The sequence below is a fragment of the Protopterus annectens genome, chromosome 3.part1 (genome assembly GCF_019279795.1).
Source record: "Protopterus annectens isolate FY-2018-M chromosome 3.part1, PAN1.0, whole genome shotgun sequence".
Taxonomy (NCBI): domain Eukaryota; kingdom Metazoa; phylum Chordata; order Ceratodontiformes; family Protopteridae; genus Protopterus; species Protopterus annectens.
The window spans coordinates 664340317-664360264 of record NC_056732.1 but is presented as its reverse complement, the minus strand read 5'-3'; the positions used below and the strand labels follow the sequence as shown (position 1 = coordinate 664360264).

Sequence of the window (19948 nt, the reverse complement as noted above, 5' to 3'; positions counted from 1 at the left end):
ATTATATGTACTCTAAAATACTTGTTTTATATTCAGTGCTTTGTTGCACCTTGCTCATTCTGTCTTCTATATTACAATGTTACTAGTTTTGAAAATTATATTGTACTTTGTTGATATTAGCTTTGTAATTGTATGGAAGTTGTATAGCCATCGCTCCTCCAGTCAGCTACAAGTCTCACTGCTCCTACACAAATTATGCAGCCTACAAAATTCTCATCTCTGTAGATAATTCCCAAAATCATTTACAGAATGAGTCAACAAAAATTATCAGCAGCCTATATACTAGTTAAAAAAAAAAGGAACTGATCTTACTTTCTCACTTCGTATCAGCACATTCTCTCCAGTCCAGCCAGAAACCGGAACAAATGGCACTGCAGCTGGGTTGTAACCAATCTTCTTGAGGTAGACTGTTACAGTCTTAACCACTTCTTCAAACCTCTTCTGGCTATATGGTGGTTCAGTCGCATCCATCTTGTTTACACAGACAAGCAGCTGTTTAACACCCAAGGTGTAAGCCAGCAGACAGTGTTCCCTTGTTTGCCCGTTCCTGGAGACACCAGCCTCAAACTCTCCTGGGGCAGCAGAAACTACAAGCAAAGCAGCATCAGCCTGTGTAACAAGAAGAAACTAGTTAAGTACTGCAACATGAAGATCTAAAACCTTTACTTGGCAACTAAATACAGTACTATTCATACCCAAATGTTAATGGCAATTAAGTCTGAGTGAACACAGCTGATGGAGCTTATTTGCTCCCCCAGTACAAGGCTGAAAAGTAATGGGGCAGTTTATGTAGACCCAGTGCCTTGTGTGTGCTCCACTATTTTAAGCAGCAACGTTCTACTGGAGTGGTTTGTCAAGTTTAATATTCATTATGAGGAAGTTATTCATGTAATCCCAGTTTAGGCTGCAGTCCAGTAACTGAGCAAGCTCTTCTGCCATGTGTAAATATGGAAGACTTCATAGAAAGTAGTGTGCGCCAAAATCTATCATTGCTGGACAAACCAAATTAAGATTGAAGTACGCATTAAACAGCATTCATCCTTAAGGGAAGTATCTACCCTTTAGTAGAACTATGTGCTCCCTTCAAGTAGAGCAGTACTTTCAAACTCTGTGTACAGACATTTATGCCAGTGTGTTTTGGAGTAGATTTGGGAAAAACTACACGTGATAGCATGCACAGCTCGTGTAAAAATGTCAGGACTGAATCTGTCACTGCAATGCTCACTTGAATCTGGATTTTATAAAGTCTGTTTCTGCATGTGTAGCACTGTTTATAACTGTTGGGGAACTTCAAGAAAATGTTAGCATTTCACTATCCTAGAAAGGCTGTAGCATCCCTCCCAAAATACACTAGGTGCTAAGCAAAACTGTTTCATCTTACTAAATCTCAAGATTCAGCTATACCCCCATTGGCTACTTGGAACATTTGTCCTAGCTGCATGTACTACCTTGCAATACTTGAAACAAATGAAAATTCCATAATGTACAATACACTGTTACCTGCCAGCTTTAACTACCACTTATACAGTCAAAGGTTTCTTAATGTACACAAGAGTACCAAGCCTTAGCTTTCCATCTATAGTGACATTTAAGTATAAAAGTGAAAATGCTGCATCAGATCATAAAATTCCATGCTAATTTTGTAAAATAGTAGGGGAGAAGTAAGAGGGCATCCACTTAAATTACAGGGTGATGGCTGGAGTCAAAATGCCAGCCAAGCATTACTGTTACCAGCTATATGCAGGTGGCAACAGTGGACAAGACAAAGTACCTATTAATGTAGAAATGACAGCACTGATCATAGCTGGTATAAAGTGCATAGCCATAACCTTTACAGTAATATCAGACTGGTACCTAGGCTTAAGGGAACAAGTATACAGCATCATTGGGTAGATTTTTATTTGCTATGCAAGCAGTGTGGAAAATACAGGCAGTCTTAGTGCTGGTCAAAAATGTGACATGTGAAAGCAACTAAACAGCATCACAAGTACATTGCTTGGATAAGTGGGAGTACTGGTGAACAGGGTACTTGGTCATTAAACGAGAGAGGGGAGTGGCAGACAGCCATCTGAATCTGCAGAATACTGCGACTAGGGGACTGGTACCTTCAGAGCAGGAAAGGTGAGGACTGACTGTATTCCTAGGGATCTGCAACCTGGACTACACATGAAGACTAAAATGGAGAAATGGCAGCCTTGGACCAGGAGTGTGGTATTTGACAGTATTCCAGATGTGGTCCTACCACAAAAGGAGACCATGGTTGGTCAGTAGACAATGGTGTGGGATTGGAGTACTGTTTACCTCAATTCCAACTCATCCTGGCCGGATTCCTTAGGGAAAATGGAGTGATCAGGCTATAGGAATGGGTCAGACAACCCATGGGACAACAGACAAGTAGAATAAAACTGCTACTTGATATGCCAAATTCCAACTCATTCTGGCCGGATTCCTTAGGGAAAATGGAGTGATCAGGCTATAGGAACGGGTCAGACAACCCATGGGACAACAAAGTAGAATAAAACTGCTACATGATATGCCAAACATGGTAAAAAATTGGGGCAAATGTTAAGGAGCACATAGGGCAATGTTTAAATTTAAACTGAAAAAACTTTTCAGAAGAAAAAAAGGACAGACATGGACGAATATTCAGCTTCAATCTATTACACATTGTTATTCTAGGGAAGAGGTTAGACAGTCAATGTGAACATAATGAAGGGAATAGTTTGTCCCCAAGGAAGGCCTCGTCAGACATGGTGCTGCAGACTCCTGTTAGTATGCTTTTAAAAATAGGATGAGTACAGTCTGCCTAGTCAGATGTAGATTCTTTCACAAGGCAGAGCAGAAAGTCACACAGCCATTCAGTCCAACAGCAGTGGCAAGTATAGTGTAGTATCAGGGTTAGCTACTAGTGGACAGCAGTCTTGAACCATTTGTTTAATGACCAGGATTGGCACATGTAATCTAGACAAGACAGGAATAAGTCGATACTGTCTGCCTAAACATGTACAGGCAGCTGCAAAGAATTAGCATAGCTCAGGTTCAAAACATGAGTCTTTTGGCTTTTCCCAGTTAGGGGTCGCCACAGTGGATCAGTCTGCTCATGATTGGCAGTGAAGTTTTACAGTGTCGAGTTGCCAGCCCAGCGCCCAACCTTCCACAGAAGGCACACATACCTAGGGCCAATTTTAGTGTCCAGTACACCTACAGCATGTCTTCAAAACATGAGTGATAGAACAGAACACTGGCAAGACGGAAACAGCAATGAAGAGCAACACTAACATGAATGGTGGGCCAAATTGGCAGACAAGTTATAGGTATTCCAATTAAGCCAAGTGTGTGAAACAGAACCAAGTGTGTGAAACAGAACAGATGAAAAAGCAGGAAATATTTGGTATCTCAACACACCTAGAATTAAACAGGAGCAAGTAAATTCCAAAGATCAAATGCAGAGGCAATGCCCAGTTTTACCAGTCCTGTTAGGCCAGACAATGTGCAGAGTTCAGAAACATGTGGTACAGACAGAAAAAACTGGGACATGTGCCCAAAAGTGTTGACAGGAAAACTGGTACTTCACGCTAAACATAATGCAGGTGGAAATAACTGGGCATGTGAATGGGTTGAGGGGGAATAACAGGTGAATGGATTGGAAATGATGGAAAATAAGGTATGGTTAACTAGACAGGCAAGTCTGCTGTCTTATAAACTGACATCTATCAAGTGACCATTTAAAAACCATTGAAATTTAGCACCCTGCTTGCCAGTCCATTCAGAATGACTGGCTGAGAGAAGCTTCTCCATTTTGTCAGAAATTGCTGCACAGCCAGCCGTCTGCTGCCATCCCTCTCAAAAAATGCTGATCAAGAATGCCATACCAAATTCTAGGGTTCTCCAAATGCAATTCTGAGCTAAACAGCCTGCTTGCTTCGATCAAAAATGACTACAGGTGCTGTGGCGATTCATATTATGCAAAACATCTTCCAGAGTTCACAGCATTCATTAGACATGGAGGCTCATTTAGGATTCAAACTGCTTTCAAAAGTTCACAACCCTTTTATTGCTCTTTCCCTTATTAACCTAAATCAATAGAAAGTTTCTAGCTTGTGCTTTGGTGCACAGATACCACTGGACTGAGTTATACCATGAAGCCTACTCGTAGCATCTTGCTTTATACACTCTTCTCCAAAGCTTACTTTTTTTATTGACATATATGCAAGTTAACAATTCAAACTTTTGACTTGAAGCCATGTGGATAGTTGTAGAATCTCATACCAATTTACTGAATCTTCTAGAACTGCCACTCGTGGGAATGTCTTTAAGCTTGACATATGCCGCAGTAACATGCATGCGCACACCAGCTGCAGAACACTTCCACACTGGTCTCAACATGCAGTGGATATTAAGGCAAATGCGAGAGCTAGTGTGCAAGTACATGTTCAAGATTTTCAAAAAGGCTGAAGGGAGCTGTAGACTACTTAATACCTGGGTCAACTTTCCACAACTAATGAAGCAGTGATCATAGTAGGTTAACTAAACTTAAGCAATTATTGGGAATCCTAGGAAATACAATGTTTTACCAGAAGCCATGTATCCCTTGCCAATAACAGACACCTTTTCATGGACAAGTACTAGGCTAGCTGCCCTTGTAGGCCATTAAGCCTAGCCAATTTCCCTTTCAAAGGATAGGGACCCTGCACCTTGTCTGAGGTACATACCTTAACCCTTACACCAGCGCCTTTTCAAAATGGGGCAAAACCTACACGCCAGAGTACTATATAGGGTACCTATTCAATCTAAGCCTTGCTTGAAGGCCAAAAAGGAATCATTGCTTGACATGCAAGGAGCATACCTCAGTTGTCCAGATTTTTAATGTCTAGACTTTTGGTTAATTTTTGGTCCATTTCTCAATGTGGTTTTCTGATAAATCACTGGGATGCTCCGTCACTAAATGACATTTGAGTTTGACTTAAAATCCTTCAGAAAATGTTAAAGCAAATCCTGTTACAATGGCAACTTTGTTTATAAGAGCAATATTTAAAATGTCATTAGTTTTGGGCCTCTCCCCAACTTGCCAGGCTTAGTCCAGTTTTCTTGCACGAAGAGGCATTGCAAGGAGTCTATTCCAAGAGAAAAGAGAAGTGCTGTGTAATGGACCTACCCATTTGGTTTTAATCCCAGATTTAGACCTCTTGTTCTAGCGTGGGCTCTATTATCTGAGAGCACATTTTGTGTATGGGATACCTGAAGGCACATATCACCCTTCACGAGTCTTAAGCAAAATAGTGAGATTCCAGACTTTCCTGATAAGATTGAGAATCACATGATTAAATCGGATCCATTTACCCAGTTCACAGATGAGTCACTGGAGGACAGAAGGTTCATTGGTATAGGTGGTAGCAATTTGAAATGACACCATTTCCTAACATTTAGTTTGAGCCCAAAGTACTCCAGGTATTAAACGCTAGCCCCATTTGAAGGGACTGTAGTTTGCATAGCTAACTCCCCAACATGCTATTAAGTGAATATGGTCAGTGATCAGTGATGATTAGAGAAATAAATGTCCCAATATGGACCATAGGGACCACCACCAATGGCCAGCTTTCTTTTAACAGGCACTGACCACACAGTTCATTCCATCAATAAGCCAGTTTGCATTCCATCTTGCCCCATGGAGATGCTTACAAGCCCCATTATGTATCATATCAAATGTTTTTGCTAGATCCAGGCTGGTATGAACAATGTGAAACCTAAAGTAAGTGATGTAGAGGCTATTAGGTTAAAGGCAACCAGCTGGGGGATCAGTACAGGAGATAAACCATGGGCGGGGGGTTAAGATAGGGCAGAGTGAAACAGGTCTAGGATGTTACCACTGGTGGGGTTGCAGGCAATTTGAATTCAGGGAATTCCCCCCAGTGTATACCTCATGCATACCCAACATTTAAAAAGTACAATTATTCCAGTTTATGGACGGGTAGCTGAAGTCAGGGTAGTAGCAATCCATCTCCCATTTTCTAGCAATGCCAAAACTTATGATCTGTGGTGCTATGGAAAGGGACCAGTAACAAGGTGTAAGCTGCAAATATCACTTTAGAAAGTATGACATTCCTTTTAAGACACTGCCATTATCCATGGCTTGAAGGCATGATAGGCACAGAACCTAGATAGAGGGGGGTGCTCTCAACATAAGCATGGCTGACGCTGCAAAAACAGACAAAGTGCTACCAAAGCAGACACCAACACTCTTTGCACTAAGTGCCAGCTTGATGTCCAATTTATGGTTTGATTTGCTTAGGTCAGGATGCTCATTAGAGCACTACCTAAAAAGGCACAAAGGAGAAAGAGCAGCCTTTGGCTAGTTTGAAGAAGCCCTTAAATGAGACATGCAGACCATATTTGTCAAAGTAGGATTGTTGATCTCATTCAAAGAAATAAAACGGGACCCCCCCCCCCCTCCAACAATATCAGTTTGCCAGATGGACCCAAATGGCTTTTTTTTTAATATTCCTCTCATTTCCCTGCAGATCAGCACAAAGTTAAGGCTCAGAGCTAAACTGGTGCCAGAGTGGAAGTTTTTCTACACAGATTGCTAGTGAGTGTCAACCACTATCCAGCTACAACAGTTTGAGATTCTCCTCTGCAGTATAGTTTGCTTTATACAAAATTGTTTGTTAATATGACCCATTCCCAAATGCTCACCATTAACACCAGGAGTTTCTCCTCCTCGGATATAACTAAACCTTCAAGATGGATAACCATTACATCCTGGAGTAGAAAGTCCTAGAAAGCTTAGTGTTTAGTATCACCCTCTCAAATGTGTACAATGCCCTCAGCATGTAGAGAATGCTCCTTAATGCCCATTTCCCAACCTAGGCAAATTGCCTACTTCACTACTGGCAGTCATCACAGATGCAATCTGAAACTAGCTGTACAGCCACCACTACCCTGGTCTGACTGCTGAATGGGTCAAGATGCGATCACTGAACTTTCCTGTGTGGTAGTTTGCAGAGGTATTACTGTGATTGCTGCTGTCCTACCCAATGATCTGAAGCAAAGATGGGCCGTGGTAACCATTAGAGTTTACATACCAAATAGAGGAGCCAAATCAGTTAAGCTAAACGTGTAGACATGTCTGACATGCAGCCTACAGACTTATCAGAACTTCTAAAATTCTATTAACTTGTTCAAGGAAAAAGCAACAGGTAGTCTGCTACCTAATGTGCAGATAACCCTCTCACTGGATAGGTGTGGTGGAGTTCCCAGGAATCCTTAGTGCACACTGAACAGGCATAGATGGAAATGCTGCACTGTTCCCATCTGAAAGGGTACTTTGGGGATGGGCCTGACATACTTTAGTCTGTTGTCAAACAGTACACTTTCTTAAAAAGCAGAACCTCCTGCATGACTCTTTACTAGGTTAAGTCTTGCATTATTCTGATGTGATGAAGATGGAATACCATGCAAAAGGAGACTTGTGCACAGCAAATATTTTACACTGGTTATTACAGTCCTTGCACATTTTACCTGCATGAAAGCAAGTCTCAAGACAATGAGACGGTTGGGCAAATTCTATTTTATTGTTGCAGTACAATGAAGCCTTCGGGAGGAAAGGCTGTTCTGAAGGTACCCCAGTGATTTTTGGCTTCCAGACCTTGAATTTTTGCAACTGATGGCCATGACTGAATAGTCGGACTTGTCTGAAACTGGTACTCCATACCAATAGAGTTGTTGCCCCCTCTCCATGCTCTCCATGTGGAATTTGAGCCAGAAGAGTTGAACCTGCAGGGGAGAATTTTAGAAAATGCTTTAATTTTTGAAGATTCCCATCAGCATAACTACATGCTAGACTAGTGTTTGCAGATCCTGAACAACCTTCAGCCAAATTTGTATGCCAGTCCTGCAGTAAGATCTGAAATGGAGTTGCTACTTGGAACTAATTTTGGAGGCCCACCAACTGCTTTCCCAACTAGTTGTAAATTACCCAACTCACTTGGGAAAGGTAATCATGCCTCAAGAAAAAAAGTAGGCTATTTCAAAAATTACCCACAACCCTCTTTTCCTTAGTAGGGGATAGGAGGTGCAGGTCTGCACAGGTACAGATTAAGCACCTGACCAGCAGCTTCAGAGGCAGGGAATCCCACCCAATTCCCTTGTTAGGTTACAGTACCTGGGTTGTCTCAGTATGTATCTGTAGACTGCTCTCCACTGAGCGGAGAAAAAGATCACAAGAAACCTTTTGAACCACTCAATGTCCTGTGTAGGTCATCCACCATTTTCCAATATCTCTTCAAATTTGGGATTGATATGGGGAAGTTTACATCCTATTTGAAATCAGGTGCTCCCACTCATTGTTTTCTTGCTACCCTCAGAAGTTTGCAAGTCTGAGGAAGCCCTGTCTTTTCCAGTGGAACACTATAGGTCCTCACACCCTGCAGTCCTTTTACTGTACAGAGATAGCCTATGTCTACGCTGGCTAAACAGAAACCATCAAATCAGATGCCAAACATGTCAGCGACACCAGCACAGATGTCAACAAGAGGCACTTGTGTAAACCAAGACTTAATGCCAGCATCATTGCTGAAGCTTGGCAACTACATTGTCCCTGACCACCCACTGTAGAAAAACAGTCCTGCTGAACTTTGTCTAGCCTACAGCCAAACATACATGCATCAGCAATGCCACAAAGGATAAGCTGAAGGACCCAGGAGGGAAACATGATCAGGCCAAAAGCATCTGTTGAGACAGCTACCTTAAACTTGTCAATTCATGTAGAAACAGCATCTCACTGTCTAAACCCAAGCTTAGCATTTTTTGCAATCTAAAAAGGAAAGTTACTTCCCCATATCATGTGGGGTAAGAGAGCCACTTCACGTTTTGCATTGCCTGGAAAGCCCTGGTCAGGCTTGTGCTTACTCAAATTTTGATGTCTAGGGAGTCAGTTAATGGCAATGAAACTCTAAGGTACGGCATCAATTCTTCAGAATCCTTCATATCCAAAGTATAATACTAACCTTGGCAGAGGATTTATCACTGGTAGCTATAGTCAATGTGATGGGTAGGGATAAACTTTGAATCTTGTGATAGTTCCCCAAATGAACATGCACTGTTCATGACTACCCTAGAGCAGAAATCTTGCACAAAAAGTAATTTAAATTTTTTTCCATTTGTGAAACAATACTATTCCCCCAATACAGCATGTTCTGTATGCTTGCCCAGGTCATTCCAATCTTCACACTCCCAACACAAGCTTCAACTAATATTGTGGCAAATAGTGGGCCCAGGGAGTAGTACTGAAGGATTCTTCCAAGTGAACACAACCTGGGGATAGCTGTAAACAGTAAAGAGCAGGACAAGACTAGCTCATTACAACTCAAGCCAGTAAGTTATTCCCAATGTTTGCTGTGGTGTGGCACAATATCTATAATCTCATACCATCAAGGTTAAGAGGGTCATAGTAGCACAGGAAGTTTGACACCAAGTGGCTCTAATGTAAGAGTGTATTATCCCTAGTGTTAACGATAAACCTTACTAGATTTGCAGCGACTTGCACACCAAGTATTGAGTGATTTGCTAGTTTATAACTAGATTTGAAAGCTGATGTATAAAGGTGATAAATTTGCCACATTCCGCCAATGGCAGACAGCTTAGGATTCTATGGTAAGGCCAGTAAGGCCTTAAGTCGTTGGCTGCCACACCAAAAGGTAAAATGTTAAAAATGTACATTTTTGGGAAATGTTGCTTAAATGCACTTATGGGCAGTGGAGTGTAGGGAGTAGCATGACATGCACTGGGCCATGGAATACAGTCAAGTAAATGATGGGGAGTTCTGGGATGTTGACTGAAAGGCGATGTACAAGGGATAACAGTATTAATGCCCTAGCTAGCAAAGTTTAGTAGTGACATTAGCAACCAAGTCAAACCACAAATTTGTCCCAGGGGTTTCACCTTTGTCCCTCCTTAAAAGGGGTGGGATGGGTGCTGACCAAGGGCTATTTTTTGGGGATAAACTCTTGGCTAGGCTTGTAAGGTGCCCGGGCCATTGGCTTAGTAACCTCCTATGATCCTATGGACTACAACTCTTGCACTCTGGACTGCTTTACCTTTAGCATTTTACAAATTAGGGAAAATCAAAGTTGTACATCTCATCAGGTGCAGAAGTTCAACAGAATGAGAAATAGTGAGAAGCAGCAACAGATTACTTTAGTCTACGATGAAGCAATTTTACCACCTACCATACTGTAGTGGTACCACCACCACCATAGCCATAGTTCACAGGAGATGTATCCCTTTTGTCAGCCAGGGTTGGTTAGAATACCTACCCAGTTTGTGAGCACCTCCAGTTGTACCACTCCCATGACCATCTACCTGCTTAGCCTTGGGAAGTACTATGGTGTGTACTTTCACTCAGGCTGCCAAAAATTGGAAAGCAACCTTTGCAATATGAATATGCTGCCCCCTCCACCCCCATAGTCTCTTAAGTGCTACATTTACAGTTATACCACAGACAAAAGTAGATTGAGCTGATGCAGCCTTGGAGATGGTGTACAGTTCTGAACAGGGATGCAGCCAGATGTTGCAATGACAGCTTACCTAGTAGGGGCAAGCTGGTCTATGAAGGTAGGGGCAAGCTGGTCTATATGCCCGCCAAAGCAACTTTCATTGGTGAGCAGACCAATCCCTTCCAGAATCAGGAAGTGAACACTCAGTTTTTTGCAGCACAATAATTTCCTTAAATTGTTGTTGCGTCTTTTCAGCTTATCCCTGTTAGGGGTCGCCACAGCAGAACTCCAGTCCGCTAATGTTTGATGGTGGATTTTTACATGCCAAGTTACCAGAACTGACGCACAACCTTCAACGAAGGCACGCCCATTCACACATGCCTCCTCACAGAAGACGTTCTAGCTGAGAATCGAACATGACATCTTGCTGGGAGAACGCTAGTGCAGCACCACTACCGCGGTCGCAATCATTTCCTTAAATACAAAACTGAATTCCAAACTTACTGCAGCAAGCTTAAATTTGGTTCACAAATTTTGAGACAGATGCAGCTGCCTCATCAAAACCTGTCCTACTTGCTCTTCTAAAGAGGTCTTGATTCCTCAATTGAGATGCAACTACAAAAGCAAACATGTTCTTGCTAAATGAAACCAAGACTGCCTGCACTTTTTAGTCAGTAATGAATCCACCTTGCAACATGTGACCAAGGCAAAGTCACATTTCAGTGAGCAGGCAAGTTTAAAGTATTTGAAGTTTGTACAAACCACAGATTCTCATGCAGTTTCACAAGACAAATTTTGCATCCATACATGACCAGAAAGTGTATATACCAGTCAGACAGCATGTGATAACCCAGACATCTCTTTACATACTCCATATATCCCCTTGCCTCAACTGTTTCAGCTATCCTCAACTGTTTCAGCTATTCTGAATTGGTACACTGGAGAAACCTGGTGTATTGTTTTACACTAAAGTCTGAATCATGTTTCAGAAGTGACACCATCTCTGCACTCAGTTTTGCCAGACCATTTATAGAAGTAGCCCCCCCCCCCCCCAAGGTCACTCCTCCATCCATTATGTCAAAGCTACTACTGTTCAAGCTATTTCGTTTATCCTCACCACCTTGCTTTTAAAGCATTGACTTAACGTAGCATCTCCCTGATCTACAAGTTTTTCAAAACCACTTGCCACACCAGCATGTCTTCCATTTTCTTCTAGTCTAAGACCACTTCAGTGAAATTGGAGTATCAGCACAGCTAAAGTTACCCAGTCAAGGATTTTCCTATAGTTTCACACAGATAGGATTCATTAACCCACAGCTTCTTGAAGCAAGCAGAAAGTTACTTTCTCCAGTCCTCTCCACCACCCTAAAGTTTACTGCTCCCTCCACTTCCTATCCTTTAAGCACTTTTTGCACAAGATCAATTTAGCCACTGAATACCCAGTATTCTAGAGAACAAAAACATTATGCCTTCCAAGCACGTTTGTGCACATCTCCAAGCATGTAACTGCAGGTCCAATGAAAGATGGCTTTACATCCACTTCACAAAAAAAATGATGGAAACTGCACTTGGCAATGCCTCTTTAGCAGATTCACTGGTTGCCTCCTCAATCAAATTCTGAAAGCTTGTGGGCGTAAGCATCCCTCAATACTCACATGTGAGCTGTATAGGTTTCTGCAAGCCAGATCATTCTTTAGAATTTTTAGAACAATCATGCTTTCAACCACTGTCCAAATTTAAATGATCAAACCCCAATATGATGGCCAGATGCACACAGCTTTAAACAGGTTACATGGTGCAAGCAACCAGTACCTTCCACACTGAAGGCTCATGTGATATCCCCTCTACAGAAGGCACCAGCTTCTCAGCAATACCTTCAGAACAGCTACCATCGTACGTTTCATACCCCACTATGAAAGTTATATGCATCACCATGCAAAATGCACTGGTATTTCTAATGTGACCCTCCAAAGCCTCAAGTCTTATTATATTGGTAAGTGCACTTAAATGAAAAGGCATGGTCATCCTATATTACCCCTACAGTGTTAAAAGGGACAAAACAATGACCGGCTCGATTTCAACACACGGGGGGAAAAATCACTTTGCTGAAGTCAAATCAACTTCAGACACTGTAGTTTCCTTTTCCCAACTTTACACCAGCACCTAATAAAATTACTGTTATACTGAACAGCAATAGTACAGTGGGACGTCATTGCAATCTACCAGTAATCACCTTAGGTCTCCCAGTGCTGACTCAACCAAACTATCTGCACTCAATTTGCCATTTGTGCAGACTCCAGATCCTAAATACCACCTAGAGTTAATTAAATCCACTAAAAGATTATACATTCAAAGCTTACAGAACATCTTCAGATTTAAGAACTGCTGTTATGTGTAACTGTAGAACAAGAGTTTCCAGTTATGCATACACCATGAACTATCAACTACCCTTCACTTTAGGTCAGGATAGCAAACCGCATCAGGCAAGCTCATTTTGTTAACTTAAGAGGGTTTTATCAGTGCAAAATTACTACCCTTTTTATCAGTGCAAAATTACTACCCTTCAAGTTCATTCCAGGATATCAAAGTGGGCAAATATTTGCTAATCTTGGTGCTGGCACTAAAACCACTGCCATGTCCACTGTAATCTAACCCCCCTAAAACCAGAGATTTGTGGAGAAAAGGTAATCTATTACACTTGCTAACATTTTGGTTTAAGTACCTACATTTGACTACCTAACCCAGAATGGAGTTTTAAAATTTAGTCAAACTCTTGCTACCCACGGTTGCCCTGAATCATTTTTATTGTACAGAGATAATGGCAAAAGTTTAGTCAGTTCCTCTGTTGTCCTTTAGAGGTCCCCAGATTGCGACTCAAAACATTACTCTTCTCCCAAAATCCAGGATCCTTTGTCACTTAGCTGCATGCATGCCTGCAATTTAAGATTTAAACTTACTCCAGAACATGCATGCCAATTCAAATCCTCTATTTTTCTGTGCATTGTCCCTTTATTTTAAAGGGAACTGGTGAGAAATGTAGAACTTCAGCACATTGTGCTGGTTTTTTGGGTAGAAACTTGTTCTATTACCTCCTTGCTGCTACCACTTGCCCCCAACAGCTGCATTGGTTTTTGGTTACTTAGTAAACCAGGGGTAACTAGCTTGAACTCCTACTCAAGGGAATTGACAGTTTCAGTACTAACATTTTTGAGCAGAGTTTGATTAAGCACTAAGCAACCTAGGCAGTTGATTACGGTCCACTGGAGCTGCAACATTAGCTGAACAAAATTTTACATTTTGCATCTGGGCTTAAGGATGCACTGCACGTGTCTGGTATGAGGCATGCAAGACAATACATTGGAATCTGAGAAGTTGGGACTTTCACCTTACTACAGCAATGAATGAAATTTAAACATGTTGGAATGAGGCACTCATCTTTTTGGAACAGAGTGAACTGATGCCACACACTGACCAGAGAACTGCTGCTTTCCCTTGGGAGATTAGGGTTCCAGGGGTGTATAAAACACTCTGGATATGAATGGTTGGTTAGCTTGCTCAGGCTCAAACTACCTTAGAACAGGAAACAGCCTTAATCCTCTACAACTACCAGAATGCTTAATGGGCAATTTTCTCTTATTGGTTCATACACGTTTCATTGCTTAATGGAAAAACTACAGTAGTGCATTTTCAAGGAATAAATTTCAACGCAAGAGAAATTTACTGTTGCTCATGCCAAGTCAGATTCCAGTGTGCAATGGTTCTTTAGCAAATGGCAGTTTGTGCTATAGAATTTCAAAGCAGTGTTAGCAACTAACTACATACTTTTTTGTGCAGAAGGCTGTGGGTTCTGCTCCCACACCATGTACATGGATTGCCAATATTTTACATCCAATTTCACTAACAAAGTGCAGGGAGAAGTTCCTCAATGGCCTGGTCAAATTTCTTATACCACCATGGGTCTCCCAAGATGTTACTAGCCTAGTGCAAACCAAATATTTAAGTTTTAAATGAAGTCCAATATAGATTTCAAAAGTAAAAAAACTGTATGCATGCTGACCATTTTGAACAGTGTTTATTGCAATGGGACAAAGAAAACTCCAGAATGGCTCTGGGGGGTCCCGATCCATTTCCCTGTTTAAGGCCCCATTCCAAGAGATCAAGTTTCTACATACCTTTAAACCCTGACCCATACCTCCTACTACGGTTTAGTAGAAACAATGTTTTGGTACACCTAGGTTTTAAGTTTAGGTTCTTAAAAAGCAGCTAAAGTTGCCCATGCAGGTCATTTTAAGCCTAAGTTTCCCTGTGCGTGAAATACCCTATCCCATTTGGTTATATGTTCAACTTATCCTATAGTCAATTGTACATAATCCCCAATAAGAATAACTGGGATCATAGGCTCATACCACAGACAATTTGATGGGAACCCATGCATGGGATAAAGCATTTCTGAGTAGTTTGCCCATTAGTACAGGAGGTAGTCTATGGGTAAACTTGGTTTGCAGCCATAGATCCAAGTTGCACTTTAATATAGACAGGGATGAACTTTGCAGAGGAGGAGGGTTCTACAGCAGAAGTATCCTCAGAAACCAGTTTCTCCAAACCATGTTGATATTGCAGAAAGCATTTAAAGCTCTAGATAGTATTTTTGATGCCATCTGATTTACTGATATGCAGTGTCACAAGACACCCTGTATGCCAACACAGGTCACCTCAGTCTGTAGGTGACAGTACAGTGAAAGCTTTGAAATGGTCCATGTAGGACTTTAGGCTTTGTATCATTTATCTCTGGTCATTCCAGTTATTGCATGCATCTGGACAGATTTATGCGACTGGGGGATTATAATCAATGATTGACCTAATAAGGGCCAAGTAAAGGGGACAATTGCATCCCTAGATGCAGACAACCAGCTTAAGCTGCGCAATACAGGACTTAAGACATGTTGGTGAAAGTTGTCATTGTCTATTCAAGTTCTCTGGGGTAGATTACTTTCCAAAGGACAATAATGCAGTTTTTTGCATTTAGTTTCAGTCCATGATTTTGGCACCAGTTAAGACACCATCCTTCTTGCAGGATGGTCAAGTCATTTGGGGTTTCAATGACAGCTCCTAGCTTGCAGTCATCTGCAAACTAAGTCAGAGACCTTTGGTACTGGCTTTCATTTCAAAAAATTATATGCCAAACAGGAGGGGTCCCAGCACAGATCCTTGGGGACTCAACTGGTAACTGGTCTGTGTGGAAGTCATTTTGCCCATTTTGACCATATGCATCCTGTGAGCCAGTTGTTAAATCCAGATGACATAGGGTTTTATTCCTAGTTTAAATGTTTCTACTATGCCCAAGTGGAAAATGGTGTCAAACTTCTGTTTAGGTATGCTACATTTACCATTTTGACTAATATTGCTTTAGTAATCTTTTCAAAAGGTCCACCAGGTTTAGTAAACATGACCTGCCCCTGATGAATCCAAACAAACAGCTCCAATGTTTGGGAAGGTCCCCTATGTCCGACAAATCATTTTGCAGGAGGCTGGTCGAAACCTTTAGGTCTAGGAAGGTCTTCCTTTATGCAAGGAATGACTGCTCTCCATTTTCTTGGTATAAAACCTGTATGAAGACAGATTTAGTGTTAGGGATGTGTAAATCATGCTTCATGCTATTTAAGACTATCCACGGATATTGTCAGGATCAATGCAGTATTTTTAACTTTTGATAGCTGGAAGCAATCAGTTTCAGATGCATCTTGAGACACAGATAAAGAGGAGACAGTGAAAGTTAAAGCCAAATTTATCAGCCAGTAGGCAATATTCACAACCAGCTCAGTGCACTACTGCATTGTGCATTTGAGGGGTTGGGAGGGTGGCCTAATGGTTAAGGTGTTTGCCTTACAAACACAAGGGGTGGTTTTTGAGTCTCACAAGGGATAATTGGCTTTACTTGGGCTGGCAAGCAAGGGCAGTAGTACTAACCTATGAACCTATGAGATTACAAATGCAGCTAAAAAAGCCTTATGATTGCCTTTGGTTTGGATACCTACTGTAGCCTCAAACTGCTTTGGTAATTTTAAGCTCATGAGTATTTCAGTGGCAAGGACTCCTAACACTCTAGGAACTACTCTTACTTTTGGTAAAGATGAAGCTTGTTCATATGGTTCTACCACGTGAGTGTTTCTGGTGTTTGCCCTGCATTTGTTCCTACAGGGTACAGCTGCATTTATGCAGCTGCTTACATGCTGGTAATGTGGTGGTGTGCATTTCTGTGGTTTCAGAGGAGTTAGGTTTGGTAGGGATAATGAGCTTGCCATTGTGTAACTTAGGAGCAAGGTAGTTTTGCCTTAAAGACATTTCTAAAGGTACCTTGGGTAGAAGTGATCTCTGGTTAAACCTAGCCAATAGCCTCCACTGAAATAGAACCCATACTTACAGGGAGCCATCACCACAACTTCATTACCCAGATAGGCTAGTTGTTAAAACATTAGCTAATAGTACTAATATTTTCGAAGTGTACATATTTCAGAGCAACAGTCTGACAGCTACAACTGTTCACTGCATAGCTCTCGACCTCTTACTATAAGACAGGTGACAGCTACAACTGTTCACTGCATAGCTCTCGACCTCTTACTATAAGACAGGGTCAAAACCAAGAGGAGATGTTGTGCCTTTCAGCTTTTCTCGGTTAGGGGTCGCCACAGCGGAACTCCGGTATGCTAATGACTGGCAGTAGATTTTTACATGCCGAGTTGCTGGCCCTGACGCACAACCTTCAACGAAGGTACGCCCATTCACGCATGTCTCCACACAGATTATGCTCTAGCTGAGAATCAGACAGGATGTCTTACTGTGAGGCAACAATGCTACTGCACCACCGCAGTATGGTCAAAACCAAGACATACTTGGGCAAACAACAAAAAGAGATATTTTTGAATATTCCCTATATACCCACACACTTGGTAGCTGCTTGAGGATGTCACTTTACCAGGCATTTATCATGCATTTTATGAATGCTATCAACTCAAATGTTTCAGTGACTTCCAAAACTACCTGCAGGGGATGGCAAAGCAGAGTACTATAATCCCATAATTGCTATTAAACATTGGCAAAGTACAGAAACAAGTGTACATATGCAAGCTAATTTTTTAAGACAAACCACCATCATCCTACCATAAACCTCAACCTTCCATCAACGTGTGGAACTTTGCCTCTTATGTGGGGCAAATGGGCCACATGAGGAACACTTACCAATTGCAAAGAACCCTTACCATTACTAAAGGGAAATGGAAACATATCATAGTTACTGTTTCTTTATACTTGGTGAAATTCTGATGGATTTAATTTTTACATGTTAAGAGGAACATGACTGGGCAAAAAGCCCTTTTTCAACAGACATAAGGACATGGGATTTAAGATCCAAAATTAGGAACGTCCCCTAATAAGGCTCTTGAGAAGAATGCATCCAAACAGATAAGGAAAAATAACCACACCTCAATCTCAAAGCAGGAACTCAAAACCAAAAACTAGTGGTGGATCGGTTCCACTGAATATTAAGTACTGTGGTCAAAATTAGGTTTTACATTAACATACATTTAGAGTTGCCACCTTTTCAAATGCCCAAAGTGGGACATTTTTTGTACAAAAATCAGATTTTGCTGGCAGAATCACACTCACGGCCAGTACAAAGGACAACCTCACTTGTTTGCCTAAATAAAAGCTTGCTCTTGTAGCATTTTAGTTGCTTATTCTATTTTATAACATTTAGGTGTTTTAGATATAGAATAACTGTTTTATACAACTATTACATAAAATATAGGAAAGAATTTTGTCCTAAAATCTCAGGACATTTGTCATTTTTACAATTTTTTTGCAGGACACCTGCCCAAAGAGGGACTGTCCCTCGCAAAGTGGGACAGGTGGTAACCCTACATACATTTTCCAGGAGAATGCGTCATTTAATGACGTCGCTCAATGAGTTAGCATAAAACACCAAGGAGAAGACGAAAAAACAAAAATTTGGGCCTTTTGCGAAGGTGTGACAGGAACAAGTTACACTGGTCATTTCCAAAACACAGAATACAGCTGTATTAATTAGTCTCCCAATTTATACTACACTTAGGTGAATAGTTACAATTATGTGAAAAAAACCATTACTACAAACCTGAGACGTTCCCGTCAGCATATTTTTGATAAAATCCCGATGACCGGGAGCATCAATAATTGTTATAGTAAATTTTTGCGTCTGGAATTTCCACAAGGAGATATCGATAGTGATCCCTCGTTCTCGCTCAGCTTTCAATTTATCCAATACCCAGGCGAACTTGAAAGAACCTTTTCCCATCTGCAAAGAAAGAAAAATTGTTAACACTTTCGGTGCTAAAAAGTTAAGTATTGGATGAGTACGCTCCGAACACCTGCATCACTACATCCAACACTAACGCAGACGTAAACCACCTTTACAATCATCTTCAAATTTTAGTAACGCTAGACATTTTATGGAATTTCACGAGAAGCTACGCACTTTAAGTGTTAAAGTATATACATACTAAAGTAAAATGGGGCGCAAGCCTCAAACTAGTCTCCTCACCTATATTCACCCCAATTAGTTTGGCCCACTAAGAACAAAAATAAATGCTGGCAGAACTACACAACTACAAACCGCCGCCGAACTATTACACATTTCCCAATAAAATTCATACCACCGTACGAAAGTTTCATATGCTCATCTAGAACCTTATAGTAGAGAAACTGGGCACAATTACTTAAACTTCGAAGTTTACAAGATAGTTCCAGCGTGCTACTGGAGACCTATAAAGTTCCTCTGAAGGATTAGGACGATAGTTATTTTTACTATACACCAGTTAAAATCAAAGGCTTTATAGACTTAAAGATCCAAAATGAGGAACGTTACTTATAAGGTACAATTGAGAGGCAGAAATAAACACTGGGAGCAATCTGAATCACTAAAATAAACTTTTTTTTTTACCTCATTCGCTTCTTTTTCCAATTTCTTGATCGTACGAGGATCTACACCTCCACATTTATAAATCAGTTGACCAGTAGTGGTGGATTTACCAGAATCCACATGGCCAATAATCACAATATTAACGTGAATCTTTTCTTTACCCATTTTGTAATATAAAATAGTAAACCAAAACTTTTTTTTTCTCCCTTTTTTGCTGTGTTATACACACAGAACCTCCTTTGTCGGGAGCCTTTTATAGACAAGTTTAACAGGCACAAGTAGCACTGATAAAACTGCCACGTGCAAGCTAATTATGACTACGCGTTACACCTGCTGTTGGGACACTTTATGGGATTGTGTGAAATGTTGAAAACGTGCGAGGTCAGGTGTAGTGATTTTTTTGTTGATGGCCGTCGTGGATAGGGAGTTTTGTACATTTGAAGTGTTAACTGACAAAAATAAGTGGTGTGTTCTATTTTTAATAGTTTATGTCAAATTTTAA

At 41.1% G+C, this 19948-nt stretch overlaps 1 protein-coding gene across 1 annotated transcript in view; it reads right to left on the bottom strand.

The window, feature by feature from the left end:
• Positions 1–19737, bottom strand: part of LOC122798244 (elongation factor 1-alpha-like) — a 150554-nt gene extending 130817 nt beyond the window's left edge. Inside the window, exons 1-3 of the mRNA XM_044067032.1 lie at positions 19468–19737; positions 18643–18822; positions 313–609 (exon numbers count right to left, since the gene is read on the bottom strand). Coding sequence (XP_043922967.1) covers positions 313–609; positions 18643–18822; positions 19468–19611 — 621 coding nt within the window. The 5' untranslated portion in view covers positions 19612–19737. The remainder of the gene's footprint in view (positions 1–312; positions 610–18642; positions 18823–19467) is intronic.
• Between the last annotated feature and the right edge of the window lie 211 nt (positions 19738–19948).